Source organism: Elgaria multicarinata, chromosome 10, assembly GCF_023053635.1.
Source record: "Elgaria multicarinata webbii isolate HBS135686 ecotype San Diego chromosome 10, rElgMul1.1.pri, whole genome shotgun sequence".
NCBI classification, from domain to species: Eukaryota; Metazoa; Chordata; class Lepidosauria; order Squamata; family Anguidae; genus Elgaria; species Elgaria multicarinata.
Genome location: NC_086180.1, coordinates 17,802,589 through 17,821,883, shown reverse-complemented (window position 1 = coordinate 17,821,883; position 19,295 = coordinate 17,802,589). Strand labels below are relative to the sequence as shown.

The 19,295-nt window shown below is 44.1% G+C and overlaps 1 protein-coding gene across 4 annotated transcripts in view; it reads right to left on the bottom strand.

Annotated features, from left to right (window-relative positions):
* The window catches only part of ARHGAP24 (Rho GTPase activating protein 24), a 412,693-nt gene that overhangs the window by 47,092 nt on the left and 346,306 nt on the right, over positions 1–19,295 (bottom strand). For all 4 annotated transcript variants that reach the window (XM_063136191.1, XM_063136188.1, XM_063136190.1 and 1 more), the window contains one exon: positions 2,761–2,968. In XM_063136191.1, coding sequence (XP_062992261.1) covers positions 2,761–2,968 — 208 coding nt within the window. The remainder of the gene's footprint in view (positions 1–2,760; positions 2,969–19,295) is intronic.

The window sequence follows — 19,295 nt, the reverse complement described above, 5'->3', positions numbered from 1 at the left end:
TAACCTTCCCTCAGAGGGGAGATGCTCCAGACCCTTAACCAACTAGTCAAACTCCATCCCCCAAATGGATTTCTCTGAGATCCCTAATCTTGCATTTATTGACTTATATTACCATCCTATCCTTCTCTTCCCAGAAGGAAGTCTCACTGAGATCAATGGGGCTTGCTCCCAGGTAAGTAGATACAGAGCTGCAGCCTTGCTCACTCAGTTCCAATAATAGGAAGCTTCTGAAGCTGCCATTGGTCCAGCTACCTGAGAACTCCCACCCTAGTCTGTAGATGCCAGGGACGGAACTGGGACCTTTTGCAGGCAATGGCTCTACCACTGAACCACATCCCTTCTTTATTTTTCTTCTTCTAGGAACAGAAGAAAGATGCAGGGGCATCAAACCCCATCAGCACATGGGAGGGGCAGTGCTGTGTTTATCTCTTTTTATTTGTTCTGAAAAGTAGTTGAAGCCTCAGGTTAGGCCTGTGTCAATTCAACGTGTCATGCCTTCTGGCCTGTGAGAAAGCGGCTGAAAACAGAATCCCCCCCCCCCCCCCGACAAAGACCATTTTGCAGACTACAGCTCTCCTGCAGGAGCCTGGTTTACAGAAGTGCCTTCACTGAGTGGCAGGAAATGCAGTTGCTGAGGCCAGCAGAAATGGCCCTTAGCTACGCAAACACAGGAGCTCAGTGGCAGACTCCCTCACAGCACGGTCGCTCCTCAGTAAATTGCAGAGGCTAAATGTGCTTGCTGGCACAAAAGCCTTGCAGAGGTGGAAGGGCAGGGCTCTCTATAAAGGATTTTACACACACACACACACACACACACAGAGAGAGAGAGAGAGAGAGAGCTTAGCTTCCTTTGTGGAATGAATAAAGATGAAAACTATAAGCACAACTGCATTTCCTGAGGGGAGACAGCACCCATTGTTGGCTGTGCACTTTCAGCATTTCCCCAATGAAAATAGCTCAGTTGTAGCTTGCGTCCTTTCCCTCACTACCATGTTATTTTCAATCCCTTTCCTAATAATCCCTGTTTCTATTATGGAACCTGCCTCTTTCTGACAAACTAAGTTGTCCATTTCCTTGAGTTCTCCAAATGGACCCTATTTCTGGAGTCGTCACAGCCAGTTCAAACCCTTATCGACCTGCTATGCACTTTTTACAAAGAGAGTCAAGGAGAAAGGCCAGCAAGACAGAAAAGACCAAAAGAAGCAACAGAAGAAATGGAAAAAGATGGACAGAGAGAATATACAGACGAGAAAAAATGATGGTGAAGCTAAAAGTAATATAAAATTAAAAATTGGTCCTACATTCAAATTGAGTTGAAAGCTGGGGCTCTTGGTGTGGAAGGTTGAGAAGCATTGGGTTAATCCACAGCAGGGATAGGCAACCTGGTACCTTCCAGATGTTTTGGACTAACAACTCCCATCATCCCCAGCCTGTATGGCCAATGGTCAGGGATTTTGGAAATTAGGGGGTACTGTGTTGCTTATCCTAATCCACAGGATCAATGATACTAGGATGAAAGAAAAGGTTGGATGAAAGAACCACAGGTTCTAACAGAGATGCTTCCTCTCTCTTTTTGAACATTTTTGAAAATGTAAAGGAGCCCCAACATGACTGAGAAGAGATTTGAACTCAGGATGCCCCTGTCCAATTCTCCAAATCCTAACTCTTAAAATAGTAGCAAGCCTTTAAGACGGGGTGGGGAACCACAAATCCAGGAGCCAAATCCAGTCCTCCTGGGATCCAAACTGTGGCCACACCCCTTTCCCCCAACCACCAATTGGTGGTTTCTTGGCATCTGTAGAGTCCCCCCTCCCCATTCTAACAGGTTGAAAGGTTTAGTTACTGGCAGTAAGCGCTTTAAGCTACAACAGGCTGATATTTTCTTTTGTATTTTTGGCTCCTCCCCTTTTTGGCTTTGGCCCAATCCTTTGCCTTCATCCCTGATGACTGCCAGAATGTGCCCTTCACGAGCGTCTCCAAAACAGAATCCACCCTTTGGGCTGAAAGACATTCCCCATCCCTGTGTTAACATAGGCAGGATCTACACTATTCATTACACCGTTGTTTAAGTGCATTGTTGCGTCCTCCCTTGCTACGTTACAAAATGCAACTTGAGCCCAGTCAATCGAAATACCTTTTCTTCTATCGTTTTACCCCGGCACACTCTTCTTTAGAACGTTCTTCATTATGCTCATACCGGCTCTGAAGTAAACCTCCTTCTTCCGGTGACTCTGAGCTAGACCTGCCGGGATAAGCCGGCAGGGAGGCGGGGCGACGCGTAGGGACGAGGGAAGCCCTGCAGCGTCTTAAAGGGGCCACGTGCGCCCCGAAAGATAAGCGGTTTTTTTTAAAAAAATTAAGCCTCTGTCCCCTCTTTCACCGCCCTCCCTCCCCCTCCCCCTCCCCCTCCCCCTCATCGCGTTGTGCCAGCTCTCCCTCCCCTCGTCTAGAAAAGCCCTCACTTGTCCTAATCAGGAAGCAAAGACCATGGTCATGAGACATGACTTTGAAAGACGGCATTGAATACAACGAAAGGTTGGGGCACATTGTTAGTTTTAAAACGATTTTAACAGAAAGTGGAATGGTTTTAAAAGTCAGAAGAAACGTAACAACAACATGCTGCTGAGATGACGTCAGCAGCATCACGTGACTGCTGACGTCATCTCTGCCAACTTGTTACGTTTCATCTAGACAAGTGTAGACGGGCCCATAATTGGTCCCTGAGCCCCGGGAGGCACCGCTATAAATTTGCCATCTTACCTGTCAAACAATGGCTTCTCTCCACAGTCAAAAGCATCCTGTAATTCTTTGACGAGGTTAGCCTGTCCGGGCAGTCTGAAAAGTCCTTCTTCCTTCAGCCCACGCAGCCGAATAAAATCTACGCACTGTTCCACCAACATGGGAGCCAAATGGTTTCCATATCTCTTCTCATACCGGACGGTGTCTTCAAGCTTCTGCCCAAAAATCCCTGTGTGCGACAACAGGAGGAGCTAAAGGTGAATTCAAGGAAAGCGATCTCCAGCTAAAAACATTCAGACATTGGCGATGGTACCTTGTATATTGAAAATGTATTGTTTTTCTCTCTGTTCCCCTTTCTCTTGCTTCTTTGGCTAAGCAGTTGTATAAGTAATATGTAAATGAGAGCAGAGCGAGCAGCTGGCCATGACTTATATTAAATCCCACTGATTCTAATGGGAACTGCATTCAACTAACTTTGGGCACAATCCTATACATATCTACACAGAAATAAGTTCCATTGGGCCTGTTCAGACAAGCCTTGGGTGCTAACCCTTTTGCAGCAAGTGCTTAGTGAGTGTGTTTAAACTGTGGTTATGTAGCCACCATGGTTAGGAATGGTTCACCTGACACATTAAATCATGGTTCACACAACATGCTAAGCCATAATGTTCAGCTCAAAATGCTTACACATCATGGTTTAATGTGATGTCTGAACAGGGCCATAGTGATCAAAGGGATTTATTCCCAAGGAAATATGTATAGGTTTGCAGTCTAAACATGGATTGGCCTCAATGGGCTCCATCAAACCTACTTTTTCCCCTCTGGTTCGTCTCCAAGGGCCTTGCTAGACCTACCTGGTAATCCGGCCTTCAGGTGCGGCGAGCCCGTGCTACAATTAGCACGGGCCATCGCACCTATCCAGATGTCAGACGCGATGGGGAAAGGAAAGCCCCGTCGCGTTCTGCATTTTTAATTATACGTTAAAGGGGCCATGTGCACAGGAGCGCACCAACAAAAAGGTAGGTCTTTTTCTTTTTTCTTTTTTTAAAAAGGGTTCCCCACTCCCCCTGCCCCCGATTTCCCCCAATGTCTGATGCCCCTCCGCTCGCCCGTCCGCCCGCTTGCCCCCTCGCCCGCTCACTCGCCCATTCGCTCGCTCGCTCGCCTGTCCACCCCCCGCTCGCCATGTCCACCACCCCCACTCGCCTGTCCACCCCCGCTCGCCATGTCCACCACCCCCACTCGCCTGTCCACCCCCCCCGCTCGCCATGTCACAAGCGGATTTGGTTATCATGGGTCAAGGGAGAGTTTAGCCTGGCCTGACCCTGGGATCCCTTGTGCATCATCTGCATGCACAGCAGGGAGCCCGGGCCTCGTACTGGGCTAAACCCTCGTCTAGGAAGGCTCCAAGTTTTTACCTCCATTTCATAAGCACTGCAAGGCTCCCTCACACATGGGGCTCATCTACACCAAGCAGGATATTCCACTATGAAAGTGGTATGACAGCTTTATATAAAAGGCAGGAGCCACGCTACTGCTTTATAGTGGTACTGAAGTGCACTGACAACTGGTGGGGCCCATTGACACAAACCATATACCACTTTCATAGTGCTATATCCTGCTTGGTATAGATGTGTCATGGGACCCAACAGTTGTCAGTGCACTACAGGACCACTATAAAGCAGTAGTGTGGCTCTTACCTTTTATATACTGTTTTTATAACACTTTCATAGTGGAATATCCTGCTTGGTGTAGATGAGCCCTTTGTACCTCTCATGTGGGTTTTTCTCTTATTTGCCCTTCCATTCCACCCCACCCCTTCTCCTTCCTTCTCCAGTTCACTGGTTGTGGTACTCTGAAGGGCGTGGGCTCTCCCCACCCTTCCCCCACTAGGGCTTTGTATCTAGCAATTACTTTTAAGGTTTCATCTGGGCTCTGTTTCTGTGGGCAATGATGGTGGTGAGCAGTTGGAGCACTAAAAAGACCATTCAACAGACTAACAAGTCCCTATGACAACCATGCTGAGGAGGAGAACTGTCCCACCCTCCCCTTTCGTCATTAAGACTCTATTAGCACACACACCCAACAAAGGAAAAAATGGGAGGGGAAAATAGTCCAGACTTTCCCCGCACCAAAATAAAACACAACAAGGGGGAAGGGGCAAGATGAGTGCAGGACAGGGATGATGCCATGTGAGTGCCATGCTGCAAATCCACATACCAGGAATAGTGAGTGTGCAATAAATCGCTGGTGTGATGGAGCTCAATCTAAGGGAAATGATCTGACAAAGGAGATTTGGCGTTCTGCCACAGGCAGCCCTTAAGGAGATGGTTTCCCAAGGAAAAAAATGCAGAGTTTGTTCTTTCAAAGCATCAGATGTCATCAGCATAGTTATGGGGGCAGAAAGCAATTGGAGTTTTAGGACTGGATCCAGGATCTGCCTTCCGCAAGAGGAAGAGAACCCTTTGCCTAATTTTGGAGGGATATTCAACATCACACTACATTCAACAGGGTCTAATATTTTCAGGGAACTTGAGGGGCTACCATGGGAAGGAGGGGGCAAGGAAGTTTGCTTCTGCCAACACAGTTGATTCAGCTTAAATCTGGATCTAACCCATTGTATTTTAATTTTATTTTAGTATTTGTTAGCCAGCCTACGAGCCGGTATTGAAAAGTAGTATATCAATTAACAATCAATCAGTGAAGATTTCCAGCTCCAGTATGGATTTCAGTCACAAACTTAAACTCAAGGATGGAATTTCAGGAGCTAAATTATATTTTCCTGGATTTTGATTTTGGCATTGAAACTTGCCTTTTTGATAACTTTGCATGTTTCTTCGGGTGGGAAAGAAAATTAAACTCATTACCCCCAAAATTGTTTTGGGGCACTGTTTCCCTAACCTCTAAGATTTGTAGTCCATGAACAAGCTCTAAAGTATTATTCCTCTCTCTCTCTCTCTCTCTCTCTCTCTCTCTCTCTCTCTCTCTCTGTGTGTGTGTGTGTGTGTGTGTGTGTGTGTTTTGCCTAGAAAATCTGAGACATGAGAACACAGAATGTACAGCCAGGGGTTTATTACCCATCTTCAACTCAATGAAACATTAATTTGTGCACATTTCTGTTCGTTCTCTTCTCTTCCTCCACTATGTTTCTATTAGCAAGCGCATTTGCTTCTGTTGTATCGTAACTAATTTTTCTTCCTTTTATCTCTTTGGCAAAGGCTCAAGGACAAATGAGCTCCTGTTTTAAAAAGGCACACCTGTTCCTTTATTTACCCCCCTTTCCAATAATCTTAGTCACTATGACAACTCAAGCCAAGAGGACCTATGCAGACAAAGCCATTTTGCTTGGTTAAGTGCTGTACCACGTGATCACTTTCCACCGTGATCCCTCAGGACCAACCTATGTTGCTTCCATCCAATAACTTGAATAGCTCCATTGTTTCCATGGTGGTAGATGAACAGAGACAAAGTGTTGGGTATGTCTCTAAGAGTTAATATCCAGAAGGAAGTGGTTTCTTTCTGTTCTGTTCTGTTCTGCACACACACACACACACACACACACACACACACGCTTCCTTCATACCTAGGAGAACACTCTCTACTCCCCCCACCCACAATGGGATGTGGGGTCAGGGATAGTAAGATCATGCGATGGGCACTTCTGCATTGCTGAAAAAGGGGTTCTGATTTGCAGTAAATTGCATAGGCTAATTTATACATATAGATGCACATGTAGAAATCCTCTTTTGTCCTCTTTTTCCCCCCTTGTTGTGTAACTGGCCACCCTACCTGGCATAGTGAAAACAGCTGAAAATCCTAGAGGGGCCCACTGTGCACAAATGCCCTGCCTCAATATGGGTCCATTTTAAAGTGAACACCCATCGTGCACATGATTTGAGTCAAAGGCCTAATCTACACCAAGCAGGTTATAGCATTATGAAAGCAGTATGAAAGCAGTATATGGTATTTTTCAGTGGGCCCCAACAGTTGTCAGGGCACTTCAATAACACTACAAAGCAGTAGTGTGGCTCCCGTCTTTTATATACCGCTTTCATACTGCTTTCACAGTGCAATATATTGCTTGGTGTAGATTAAGCCAAAGTATGGCACTAAGCACGATGGTTAGACTGAGATAGCTCTCCATGTGAACATGGCTTGACCCAAATCCCAACATGTCTTGATGCAGCACTGAAAGCTGTTTGCTGGGATACTTGCTACACGGAAGAACTAGTCAGTCCAAGGACTTGGGTTGCAAAAATCACCTTTTTCAGCATGTGGATGGATGAGTTCCTCCCCCATCCCCAACAGCGTAAACTGTCTTCAAAATCTGATGGGTTATCATACAGAAGACAGAGAGGACATTTCTCTGTTGCTGCAGAGGGCAGGACTAGAAGCATGGGGTGAAAATGGCAGGGAAGCAGATTTCAGCTAAACATTAGGGCTGTTCGACAGTAGAACAGTCTTCCTTGGGGAGACAGTCAGCTCCTCGTTGCTGGCGGTATTCAAGGGCCATCTGTCAGGGATGCTGTGGTTGCAACCTGCACTGCTGATCTGGCATTAAATAGAGGGTTGGACTAAATGGCCTCCGAGATCCCTTCAAAATCGATGATTCTATGAAACTTGCAACTTGCAATGCACACCCCATGCTGCATTTTAAGTGCCTTTGAAACTGAGCTTTAAAAGCACACACACACACACACACACACACACACACACACACAGAAAAACACACCAGCTTGTAATGCAGTGATGGAGGACTGCTGTGCACACATCACTAGTTGCATGATTTTCTGAACGGTAACCTTGGGATGAAAAGAAGAGGAGGCCAGTTTTCATGTGTAACAGATGAGTAATGCGGTCTTCATTGATATTCAGTTTCTAAGCCACGCTCATTTATTTATGGGGTTGTTGTTTTTTAGCCTACCATTCCATTGGAAAGACAATGGCCTTTAGGATTATCCCAGGAAAATGGATGGATCATCCCTGCCTGATCCCGGGATCCCCTGTGTGTCATTTGGATGCACTGGGATGATCCTGGGATGATCCCAGGAAAAAAGGCAGGTGTCTACTTGAATAACTAGTAAAGAAAACAACTCAATGAAAAGAAAGATGGATTTAAAATTGAGTGGGAATGGGTGGATTGAGATTATTTCTCCTTCCCCTCCTGTGGAATTGCAAGTACCCTGAGATAACTTTCTTGTGGAACTTGGTTGTCTGAATGGAATCTATGAGAATAGATCCCCCTCAGACAAGCTAATTGCATTAGGACTTGTCAAGAAGAGAAATATACCTTTGGGAAAAATCAGACAAGTGCTTTCCCCAACCACTAACTTCCTGACTGTTAGAGCAGTACGACAATGGAACCAGTTACCTAGGGAGGTTGTGGGCTCTCCCACACTACAGGCATTCAAGAGGCAGCTGGACAACCATCTGTCAGGGATGCTTTGAGGTGGATTCCTGCATTGAGCAGGAGGTTGGACTTGATGGCCTTATAGGCCCCTTCTAACTCTACTGTTCTATGATTCTATGAAAGCCCAGAAAAGTGCTTTCCCCAAAATGAAGTGTTTTGAGCATGCTCACATTTTATTTACGTTCACTTGGTGAAATTCTCCTGCAGAAATGGAGTACTTTCTTAGATTTCAAGGGGCAGAATTGCCAGAAAATAATCAACCTTAGCTATGGTCATTTAGGGTGCAATCCCGTGCATGATGAGATGGGGAAAAAAGTCCTGCAATGCCCAACATTCTCCAACCAGCCATGCTGGCTGGGGAAATGCTAGGATTTGTAGGACTTTTTCCCCATCTCAACATGCATAGGATTGCCCCCTTAGACTGTAGTCTTATACACACTTACCTGGGAGTAAGTTCCATTGCACTCAATGGTACTTACTTCTGAGTAGATATGCACAGGATTGCACTGTTAGAAGATCAAAGTGGTAGAGCCACATGTTTAATGAAGTGAACACTGAATAGTTATTTATTAACTGGAACATTTTCCACTGTAGAGGTTATACAAACATGTGTAAGGTTTTTTTTTGGACATCTGTATTTCCATTGAAGTTCAAATCTAATCCTGATTGAGCCGTCTGCAAAGCTTGGGGGAAATAATATACATTCAACCCTTATGTCTGGTTAAAAGTTTGAATGTGCTGTAATTAAATTTTCAGTTGTAATCCACAGGACAAATTCCTGAACAAGTGCCGTCATTTGGTACTGCCAGACAAGTAATTACTTTGAAAGCTATGGGGGGATATGGAGAAAAACCAGTCCCATCAGCCAACAGTTTTTGTCCATGGAAGGCACCAATTCAAGGTCACTCAACATGGATTAGTTACGCTCTCGCCATACTTTAACCAACCATTTCTAATGCACCAACCCCCAAAGATGTTGGTGAAAGCTCGAGCTTGAGTTCTTGTCCTTTCTTTTGGGCGGGGCATAGGGGCATAGGAGGGGCATGAGGGGAAAGGGGAGTGCAGACCTTGGGAACCAGTGATGTGGCTGCAAAAAAAGCAAATGCTATTTTGGGCTGCATTAATAGAAGATTAGCTTCCAAATCGCACGAGGTACTGGTTCTCCCCTGTTTGGCACTGGTTAGGCCTCATCTGGAGTACTGTGTCCAGTTCTGCGTGCCACACTTCAAAAAGGATGCAGACAGGGTAGAGGGAGTTCAGAGGAGGGTTACGAGTATGATCAGGGGTCTGGAAACAAAGCTGTATGAGGAGAAACTGAAAGAACAGGGCATGCTTAGCCTTGAGAAGAGAAGACTGAGGGGAAACATGATAACACTCTTCAAGTACTTGAAAGGTTGTCACACAGAGGAGGGCCAAGATCTCTTCTCGATCATCTCAGAGTGCAGGACACGGACTAATGGGCTCATGTTACAGGAAGCTAGATTCCAACTGGACATCAGGAAAAACTTCCTGATTGTTAGAGCAGTACGACAATAGAACAAATTACCTAGGGAGGCCGTGGGCTCTCCCACACTAGAAGCATTCAAGAGGCCCCTTCTAACTCTACTATTCTATGATTCATTGTCATTCTGGGAGTGGCCAATGAAGTCTTATTAGCCCCTGAGAACCCAAGAGGAGAGGGTGCACAATTCATGCGGTTTTACCCCGCCCCAGCACATCTCCAAGAACTGCCTCAAGCATGACCCAAAAGTGAGAGTAGCTCAGTATGGCAGAGGGAAAAACAAGGTCCTACGGCTCTTTTAGCATGGAATATTGTGAGCAGTTCATTTCAGCACCACAAAGGAATAAATAACTGCCAAGGAAAATGTCCTTGCCTCATGAGGCAGAACGTTTATCCCCTTGAGATGTCTTGTTACTCCTCTCCTACATCACGGTGAACAATAGGAGCTTCTAAAACTGTTCTGCCTTCCTTTTACAAGTAACTCAGGGCCTTGTTATCAACAAGCAGGGAGGTCTGTTACTGCCCCATTAACGGGTGCCTGAACAAAACCTAATGTGGGCCTGCACAACTGGAAACCCATCTTGTCCAAGGCAGCATAACAGCAATGCATTTCGGCCAGATGGGTGATTTCTATGTTTTGCAGTTCCTAGCATGCAATGAAACAATTACAATGGTGTAATTTTAATAGTGTGATAACTTGCTTCAGGGAGGGTTGGGCAGACTCCCCCACATCTGCTCCATGGACACCTGCCACTTGCAGGTGCCTGTCGAGAGCTCTCATCTTCTTTTTCCCTTTTTTTTTGGGGGGTGTGTGTCCAGAAGTCATGATTTGCCCAAAATTGTGGAATATTTTCAGAAATTGGGGTTTGTGCAAGGGCCATTTACGCCTGCAATTTTCCTTCAAATTGCACTATTTACGGCTGTGATTTTGCTCAAATCCCAATTTGCTCAAATCCGGATTTTCACAAATCCGGATTTCCACAAATACAATAAAAAGCAGGAAGCCTTGAGCTTGCTTGACTTGGCGTGCACTGAGTCAGCTCCGCTGAGGGATCCATGAGCTAATGACCAGGAGGCTGAGGTGGTGACAACTCACCTAGCACCACCCCCAAACCAGATTCCTCTGATATTCAGGAGAAAAGCCTTCAGCGTGGTAGCCCCTCTCCTATGGAATTCCCTGCCTCTGGAGGTCAGGCAGCCGCCACCTTTGTATTCTTTTCGGCGCCTCCTGAAAACATCACTGTTCCAGGAAGCCTTTTCTTAATGACCAGCCATAGTTCACTTTACATTTTGGTTCTTTTAAAATCTATTTTAAAACTGTTTTATTCTGTTTTTATTTTATATTATCTTGTACACTGCTGTGAAATTTTCAATGGGGAGTGGTATATAAATATTGTAAATAAATAAATAAGTAAATAAATAAAATTCCAAGCTCCAGGGGATTGGGATAGGATTTTATTTTTATTTATTTATTTATTTATTTATTTATTTATTACATTTCTATACCACCCATTAGCCGGAGCTCTCTGGGCAGTTCACAAAAATTAAAAACATTCAAGTATAAAACAACAGTATAAAACCATAGTATAAAATACAATATAAAAGCTCAACCAGATAAAAACAGCAGCAATGCAAAATTACAAATTTAAAACACGCAGTTAAAATTTATTCATAGACTGTTAAAATGCTGGGAGAATAAAAAGGTCTTCACCTGGCGTCTAAAAGCATATAATGTAGGTGCCAAGTGAACCTCCTTAGGGAGCTCATTCCACAGCCGGGGTGCCACAGCAGAGAAGGCCCTCCTCCTGGTAGCCATCTGCCTCACTTCCTTTGGCAGGGGCTTGCGGAGAAGGACCCCTGAGGATGATGCAGAATGCACAGCAAAATGTGCAAATGGATGCTCATCAGAATGAATGAAGGAATGTGCATTTGGTTGCTCGCCAGACATACAGGGCACTTAATACTGAGCAAAGAGTAATACAACACACATTCTGCTGTTCATCCACTCTCTTTGTTTGCCACATTGTATAATGATGATTTCATTGCATCTGTGCAGTGTGGCAAATTAGGGGATGTCACATTGGTTGTGAATGCAATGGGACCCATCCCTCCTCCCAAAACACCCCATAAAAATGGAGGCTGCTTTCTGATGTGTCCAAAACTGTTAATGAAACCCTGCCCCCTTCTATCTTTTAGGCTTAGCTCCACAAAATCATTGGAAAGGCCTGTGATGTTGCAAAGAGCAGTATAATTCCTTGTAACCAACTATGACAGCCGCAGGCTCAGGAGATTGGATCCTTTGCTTGCATAAGCAAGATGAAAGATTATGGGCTACAAAGCATAGTATTGTCTGCCCCCACCCTGCAAAAGAAAAAAGACAGCAGACCGCCATAGTGATGATTTCAAATGAGTCTCATCACTAAAGATGAGTTCAGAAGTCATCCATCACAAAGGATGTGTGAAGGCCTGGATAGGTCAGCTCTACTTTATACAGGATGATTTTTACGGCACATAAATCCTCCAAGTAGTTAAGTGAGGGCCTTAACAGGGTCCATTTCAGCTTCTCTTGGTTTCTTATTTGTCTTACTTTAAGTTTGTTTCTTCCCAAACTCTGAGAATCATTTTTGCTAAAGTGAGCATGGAAATTCATAAGTATGTTTATGCGCATTTCTCCCAATAATGCGTTTTTGTTTGGATTTTTGCATACTTTTATTTTTTACCTAATATACACATTTGTTGTGAACATTTTTCCTAATGTAATGCATTTTGGAATGTCATTTCCCCCCAATGTATGTTTTTTTGTATGCATTTCCCCCGCCGCCGCCCCCCGGAGCACTCCATTGCAAAATTCAGAGAAGTGGGAATTTTTAAGGGTAACTACTTCTTGGGTTGGTTCAAAAGTGAGAAATTAGTAAAGTTTACACCGCCATGCAAACTGAATACATTTCTCCCCGATTCCTAATCCATGCAGCTTCATCTTGCAATGTGTAAATGTGGGAGGAAGCTATGACTGGGAACAGTTCCTTGCTGTATATACATTTGGTAAAAAAACACACAGAGATAGCAAACTGGCATCATGCAAGTCCTCATGTGGAATTTGTTTCACATCAAAATACAGAAAACCAATGTGGTGTGGTGGTTATATTAGAGTGTTGGACAGGGATGGAAAAATCTTTCATTTCTGCTTTCTCCCATAGAGAGATTTTCTACATTTCAAGTTCTCAACCCATTTATGAAGAAATTCCATATATATATATATACACACCAAATGAAATCCTTAGCCATCTCCATTGCCAAATTCAATGGGTATAGCTATTCCCATCATGGAGAAGACCATGATGTATCTGCCTACCATACAGCTGCAAATGTTGAGGAGCTTTTCAGAAAAAAGAGGTGGCAACCCTAACTCTAAACCAAAAACATGGTTGATATAGAGATTCAAAACCAGACATTTAAGAGCTAAGCATTTATTTATTTATTTATTTATTACATTTATATCCTGCCTTTTTTCCTCCAAGGAACCCAAGGTGACGTACATAATCCTCCTCCTCTCCATTTTATCCTCACAACAACAACCCTGTGAGGTGGGTTGGGCTGAGAGTCTGTGACTGGCCCAAAGTCACCCAGTGGGTTTCCATGGCTGAGTGGGGACTAGAACCTGGATCTCCCGACTCCCAGTCCCACACTCTAACCATTACACCACTCTGACTCTAAGCACTCTGTCTGTCTGAATTACTATGTCGGTTTTGCCCTCTCTCACATTTGAATCCTTAAAATCTCAAGTTCTTTCCCTACATTTTATGAAGAAATTTGTGAATTATTGTAAGTTCTTATAAAACACCCCCCAAAGCAAACGTAGTTCCCATCCACTCCTAGCGTTGGATTTCAATTGGGGAGATGTAAGCTCAGCTGCTAAAGCTTGTTGGGGGCTCTTTGACAGAAATGCCACAAGTACCTGACTGAGTCCGGGAGTCTGGCAGACCCACCCACATCTGGGCCCCTTGGACCCAGTCAGGCAATCCTGGCATGAGCATGGATTCCCACTCAAGCACTCACAAGGCCACAGCAAGCACTCGGCAGCCAACCAACCACGTGCCAAAATTGTGGCTGCCATTGATGCAGGAAGGGAAGTGCATGATTTCAGTGCACAGGCAGGCAGCTGCTGAGCAATTGCTGGGCCAAGCTGAGCCTCAGAAGAGGCTTGTGCAGCTCATTGAGTGGGGTAGGGGGGAGGCGGGGGGAGTGCCCTCTAAGGCGAGTGCAGGTGAGTTCGCCCACTCCTCCCTTAGACTAATCAAAATCTCTCAGCCTAATTTACCTCATGAGATTGGCATGAAGACGAAATGGGATAAGCTCTAGATATAGTTCATACCTTATCATCATCACCATAAAACATCACCCCATAACTTGTCTTGTGGAATGGTTTTGGAGCTCTTTAGAGAAGGAGGTTGCAAGATCATCACATGTCCTACAACTTAATTGAGCAAAACTTATACATGAGTTTTGTATTGCTTCCTTCGCAGGAAATATAAAGTGCCTTGACTTTTTTGGAGACATCTGGCATTTAACTTCCCCCTATGTTATTAATTAGGGATGTGCTCCACTTCTAATCAGACCGGCGAATTAGAAGCGGAGCAGGGTGCTTCGCCTCCCCTTAAGGCGGAGGCGAAGAGGATTGGGGGGCCGGCGGAGCGTGGCGAAGAGGATCGAGGTGAAGGCAGATCCTTTTTCCTCGATCCGGAGCTCCACCAGAAAGGTAAGTGGGGTTTACCGGGCCCTGCCGCTGTCGCTGTCGCCCATGCGGCGACAGTGGCAGGGCCTGGTAAACCCCCTCTCCTCTCCCTTACCTGCCTCCGTCCGCAGTCCATCGGCTTCTTCAATTGAGCCCGCGGTTCAACCAGGAAGTCTAGGCCGCACTTGCGGCCCAGATTTCCTGGCTGAACCGCAGGCTCAATTGAAGAAGCCGACGGACCGCGGACAGAGGCAGGTAAGTCCCCCCTACCCCTTGGCCCCTTACCGGGCTCTGCCGCCGTCGCCGCACGGGCGGCGACGGTGGCAGGGCCCGGTAATCCCCCCTCCTCTCCCGGCCTTACCTGGCACCACTCCCCTCCACTACGGAGCTCTGATTCAGAGCCGGAGCTCCGCGGCGAAGAGGACCGGAGTATGGGCGGAGCGGGCCAATCTGAAATTTTCGGATCAGCCCGCGGGGCGGAGCGGGGGGTCCGTGCACACCCCTAGTATTAATGGCATCCCTTTTTAACTTCTCTTCTGCAAGATCAATGGAAGAAAGGAAAACAAGTAGAAATATTAATATGTCAGCACTGTTTTTGCCCAATACGGAGTTTTTCCTTGACACCGTCTCTGTGGGAGAAATCTCACAGAAAAATCCATCCCTCACATGAACACATCTTCAGTATTATCACATTAAAAAAAGAGAGTGCCCAAAACAGCTGCATCAAGCAGCACAATGTTTTTGCAACCAAGGACATGCAGCAGTAAACAGCATGAGAGGAAGTTAATTTTAGAATTAGTACTACAGATTAGCTGTGTTAAATTAGACTTTCCAGTTTCTGGAAAAATATTTTACATTTATTAATTTAAAATATTTATATCCTGCCTTTTAATGCAAATGCCCTCATAAAGAGCCTTGCATAAGAATTTTTTAAAAAAATACAATTATATGTCAAGATAAAAAGAAACACTGCAAGAATGATCACCAAAACAGCAATATTCAACCATAAAAATTAACAATATCCATAAACATTGCGGTGGCAGCAGGCATAAAATCATTTAAGACCAGTAAAGTAAAAATACAATTTAAATTGGTAAAAATCTATAGGATCACAGAACTTATTTCGGAAAATAACAACAACCTTTAACATGTAAGTATTCATTCACAACCTAACTGAAGGCATGGGAAGACGAGGTCAATTGTACCCCATCCAGGATAATTCATTATCATGGGGCCACCATTGAAAAGGCCCTGGTCCTTGTGCCTGACAACCTAATTGTTCTCACAGACAGACATATGAGCTGATCTCAAAGCAGGAGCAAGCTGATACATGAGAAATTAAAATAATACTTTCCAGAAGAGGACAAAATTATTTATTTCCCTGTTTTTAGCCATATGTGGAGGTCTTGTGTCCCAAAGAGTTTGCTTTGCTGTGGCTCTATTTGGTATTTTATCCTTAGAGACAGCTTCAGGCATAAGAGAGTGACTTTCCCGAGAGCCCTTTGTGTTTCTGTCTCACTCCGCAATCTCACTAGAGTTGGATGAGAATATGACACCCTCCTAGAGGCCCTCTTCAGCATAAATATGGCTGCCCAACAACGATTGTAGCAGCTATTCTCTGAGCCAGAAGCAATGCAGGCAACAACATGGAAAGCATGAACGCGGTGGCAGTGACCCTGTTCAGACAACATGCTAAGCCATGGTGGTTAAGCACTTGGAGCTAAACATTAGCATGTCATGTGAACCATTCCTAAACGTGGTGGCTATATAACCATGATTTAAGCATGCTCACTAACCATTTGTTGCAAAAGGATTAGCGGCCTAAACATGATTCAGTGTGTTGTCTGAATAGGCCGTGTGTGTGTGTGTGTGTGTGTGATTTTATCTTAGAAGAGAAAGTCTATCAACACTAGGAAGGTTTTAAGAATAAGTAAATAATGAGTAATGATACAAATCACAGCAATACAAATCACAGTATCATTCACTTAAGCTGATAAGGAGAATGTTGAGGAAAAACAAAAGAAAGTCCTTTTTCACACAATGCCCAATCCATCTAGAGAACTAATTTGTCAAGGGTAGCATAAACAGCTTTTCAAAAAGACTTGATGAATACACTGGGGGTGGATGTATCCATGAATAATACTTCTCATAATAGCGAAATTTCAGCCCATAATTTCAGAAGCTAATCACCCGATATTGGGACTAGCAAACCAGTCTGGTTGGCCATTGTTGGAAATCGACCTTGTGCTAAATGGCTCATTGGTCTAAGTTAGTAGAGCAATTCTTCTTTGTGGCCTAGACATGGAAAGAGACACTTGAGGCAGATGCCATTCTAAAACTACTTTGACCTTCAAAGAGTCAATGGTGACCATATAGGCGTACACTGTCAAATCGTATTCTAAATTACAGTCTTTGTGATGTGCACAGTTGCTGCTATGCATACCTATAGGGTTGGGGTATACATTTCAACTCATTGGACTTGCAGAGGGAGCCATGATGCAGCCATGAGGATGATAACAAATGCTAGAGGCTTAGGACCAAAGGCACAAGCTTGAACTCACTGAGTATTCTAGTTCTCCAACTTTCAGCCCATATGAAGAACACTGAGTGTCATGGCAAGGTTTTTAATATTTAGGATATATAAGAACCAGCATTTCAGCGTCAAGTGAAATTGGTAGTTGCATGGGGCATGGCTAGATGGAATGATATCTGGGGGATTGCCCCGGGATCATCCCTGTGCGTCCACATGATGCACAGGGGATCGGGGATCCCAGGGGTAGGGAGGGATGATCTTTCCCTTTCCCCGGGATATAACCCTACTCTTCTATCCTGACTTTTCCCACGGTCCCAGGATGATGTCGAGACAGCGGGACGTGTGGCTGGGCATCCCATTTTTGCCCCAGCTCCTCGCGAGTAACCGTGAGGACCCAGGACCCAGGGGTAGGGTGGAGGGAGTGGGAATATTTTTTAAAAAATAAAACCTTACTTTTTCGGTGGAGCGCTCCTGTGGTATTTTCCGATAAAAAACAGAAAACAAAATGGTGGCCGCGACATCCTATTCCTCTAGGGAAGTCACGTGCCATGTCTAGATACCCTGCGACGATCTCGAAAGCATGTAAGTCCGGTATCATCCCACCTCCCTCCCTCTACACCATATGGTGTAGACATGCCCTTGGCTTCTACAATATTCATGAAAGTAGTCCTCCTTGTCTGATTGCTTTTCTAATTTGGTGCATTATGCAGAACAAATTGCTTGTTCAACAAAAATACCTTGCGCAGCAATATTGATGAAGGTTTAATCATCAAGGGGTGATACCTTAGTAAGCAGCTTTATTTGATTTGATTTGATTTATTACATTTATATACTGCCCCATAGCCGAAGCTCTCAGGGCAGTTTACAAAAGTGAAAAACAGTGAACATTAAAAAGTATACAAAATTTAAAACCATCAAAAACATAAACAGTATAAAAACAACAGTATCCGTTTAAAAAGTTTCCACGTAAAAGTGAAGACAAACTAAACACTAGTCTCCAGTTCCTTAGGAAGTGCAAAGGGGGGGGGGGAGACTTGCTATTATAACCCAGGTTATTCTATGCAAGGTTTCTGTTTGCTGAAGATTTCAGTGAAAGGAGCTAACAGTGAAACGCTCTCTTTACATCTCATATTGAGAGCATGTAAAAACAGATTGCTAGACAAAGAATCACTGTTTATGAGAAGACTCAGTAAGTAAAGCACTCTACCCTTTTTATTCCATTTTAGTTCTCTTTTCTTATGAAACTAATGTCACACATTTTCACAGCAGTTTTCTAAACTTAAGAGATGTTGTAGTTAACGATTTGAAAAAAGGTCCTAGCCAGAGTCAAGAGAGATGGGCCACGTTTCTGTATTACCGCCTTTGGAACTGTGGAGGCAGCTGCTCCAACATGGATAGGATTGTTCAATCTTTTTGTTCCTTATCTATTTAATTCTGATGATATATCTTTGCATGGTGGTAAAATGTTTCTATTTCAGTTAATTTAAAACATCGACACAATTTCTGCCTTTCAAAAAACGACTATGGAAGTCTCCCCCTTTAGTTTAGTGAAATTAGCATTGGATCGCAACACTGATTTCAATGTTTCTAAAAACAAGCTGAAAACTGCAAGGTATGCTCTTGGATAGCTTATGATAAAAATACTGGAAGTTACCCCAAATTGTAGATTTTAAAATCTTATACAAAATTATTCTTGGAGGTCTTCTGACCATTTGGCACACAAGAATGTTGAATTTGGTTCTTTAGTTTCAGAGCCATGGGTGCTTTTAGCTAAATAGAGAAATATCTGCCTTTTTCAATATGTCGGTTCTTTCCTAAGTTTATTTTGGGGGTGGGGAGGGGTTCTGTATGTTTATCACAGCTATTCAATGATCACATCTTGTGATTTTTGGCTTTTTTCTCTAAATGTCTGGTTGGGTTTAAGACCGCACTAGTCTATTTTATCATGTTCTAAACTATTAGAGAAAATCAAGTGCTGTTTATTCTGACAAAAGACTTGCAAAGAAGGTCAGCTTTATTATTCTTATTTTACAGTATGAGAAACCAGTGATGAGGTGATGATAGACTGGGGGCTCATCTACACCAAGCAGGATATTCCACTATGAATGTGGTATATAAAAGGCAGGAGCCACACTACTGCTTTAGAGTGGTATTGAAGTGGTATTGCAGGATCTACACTACTGCCTTATACTGGTACTGAAGCGCACTGACAACTGTTGGAGCCCATAACACACATCTACACCAAGCAGGATATAACACTATGAAAGTGGCATTAAAGTGGTATGCGGTATGTGTCATGGGCCCCAACAGTTGTCAGTGCACTTCAATACCACAATAAAGCAGTAGTGTAGATCCTGCATTTTTTATACCGCTTTCATAC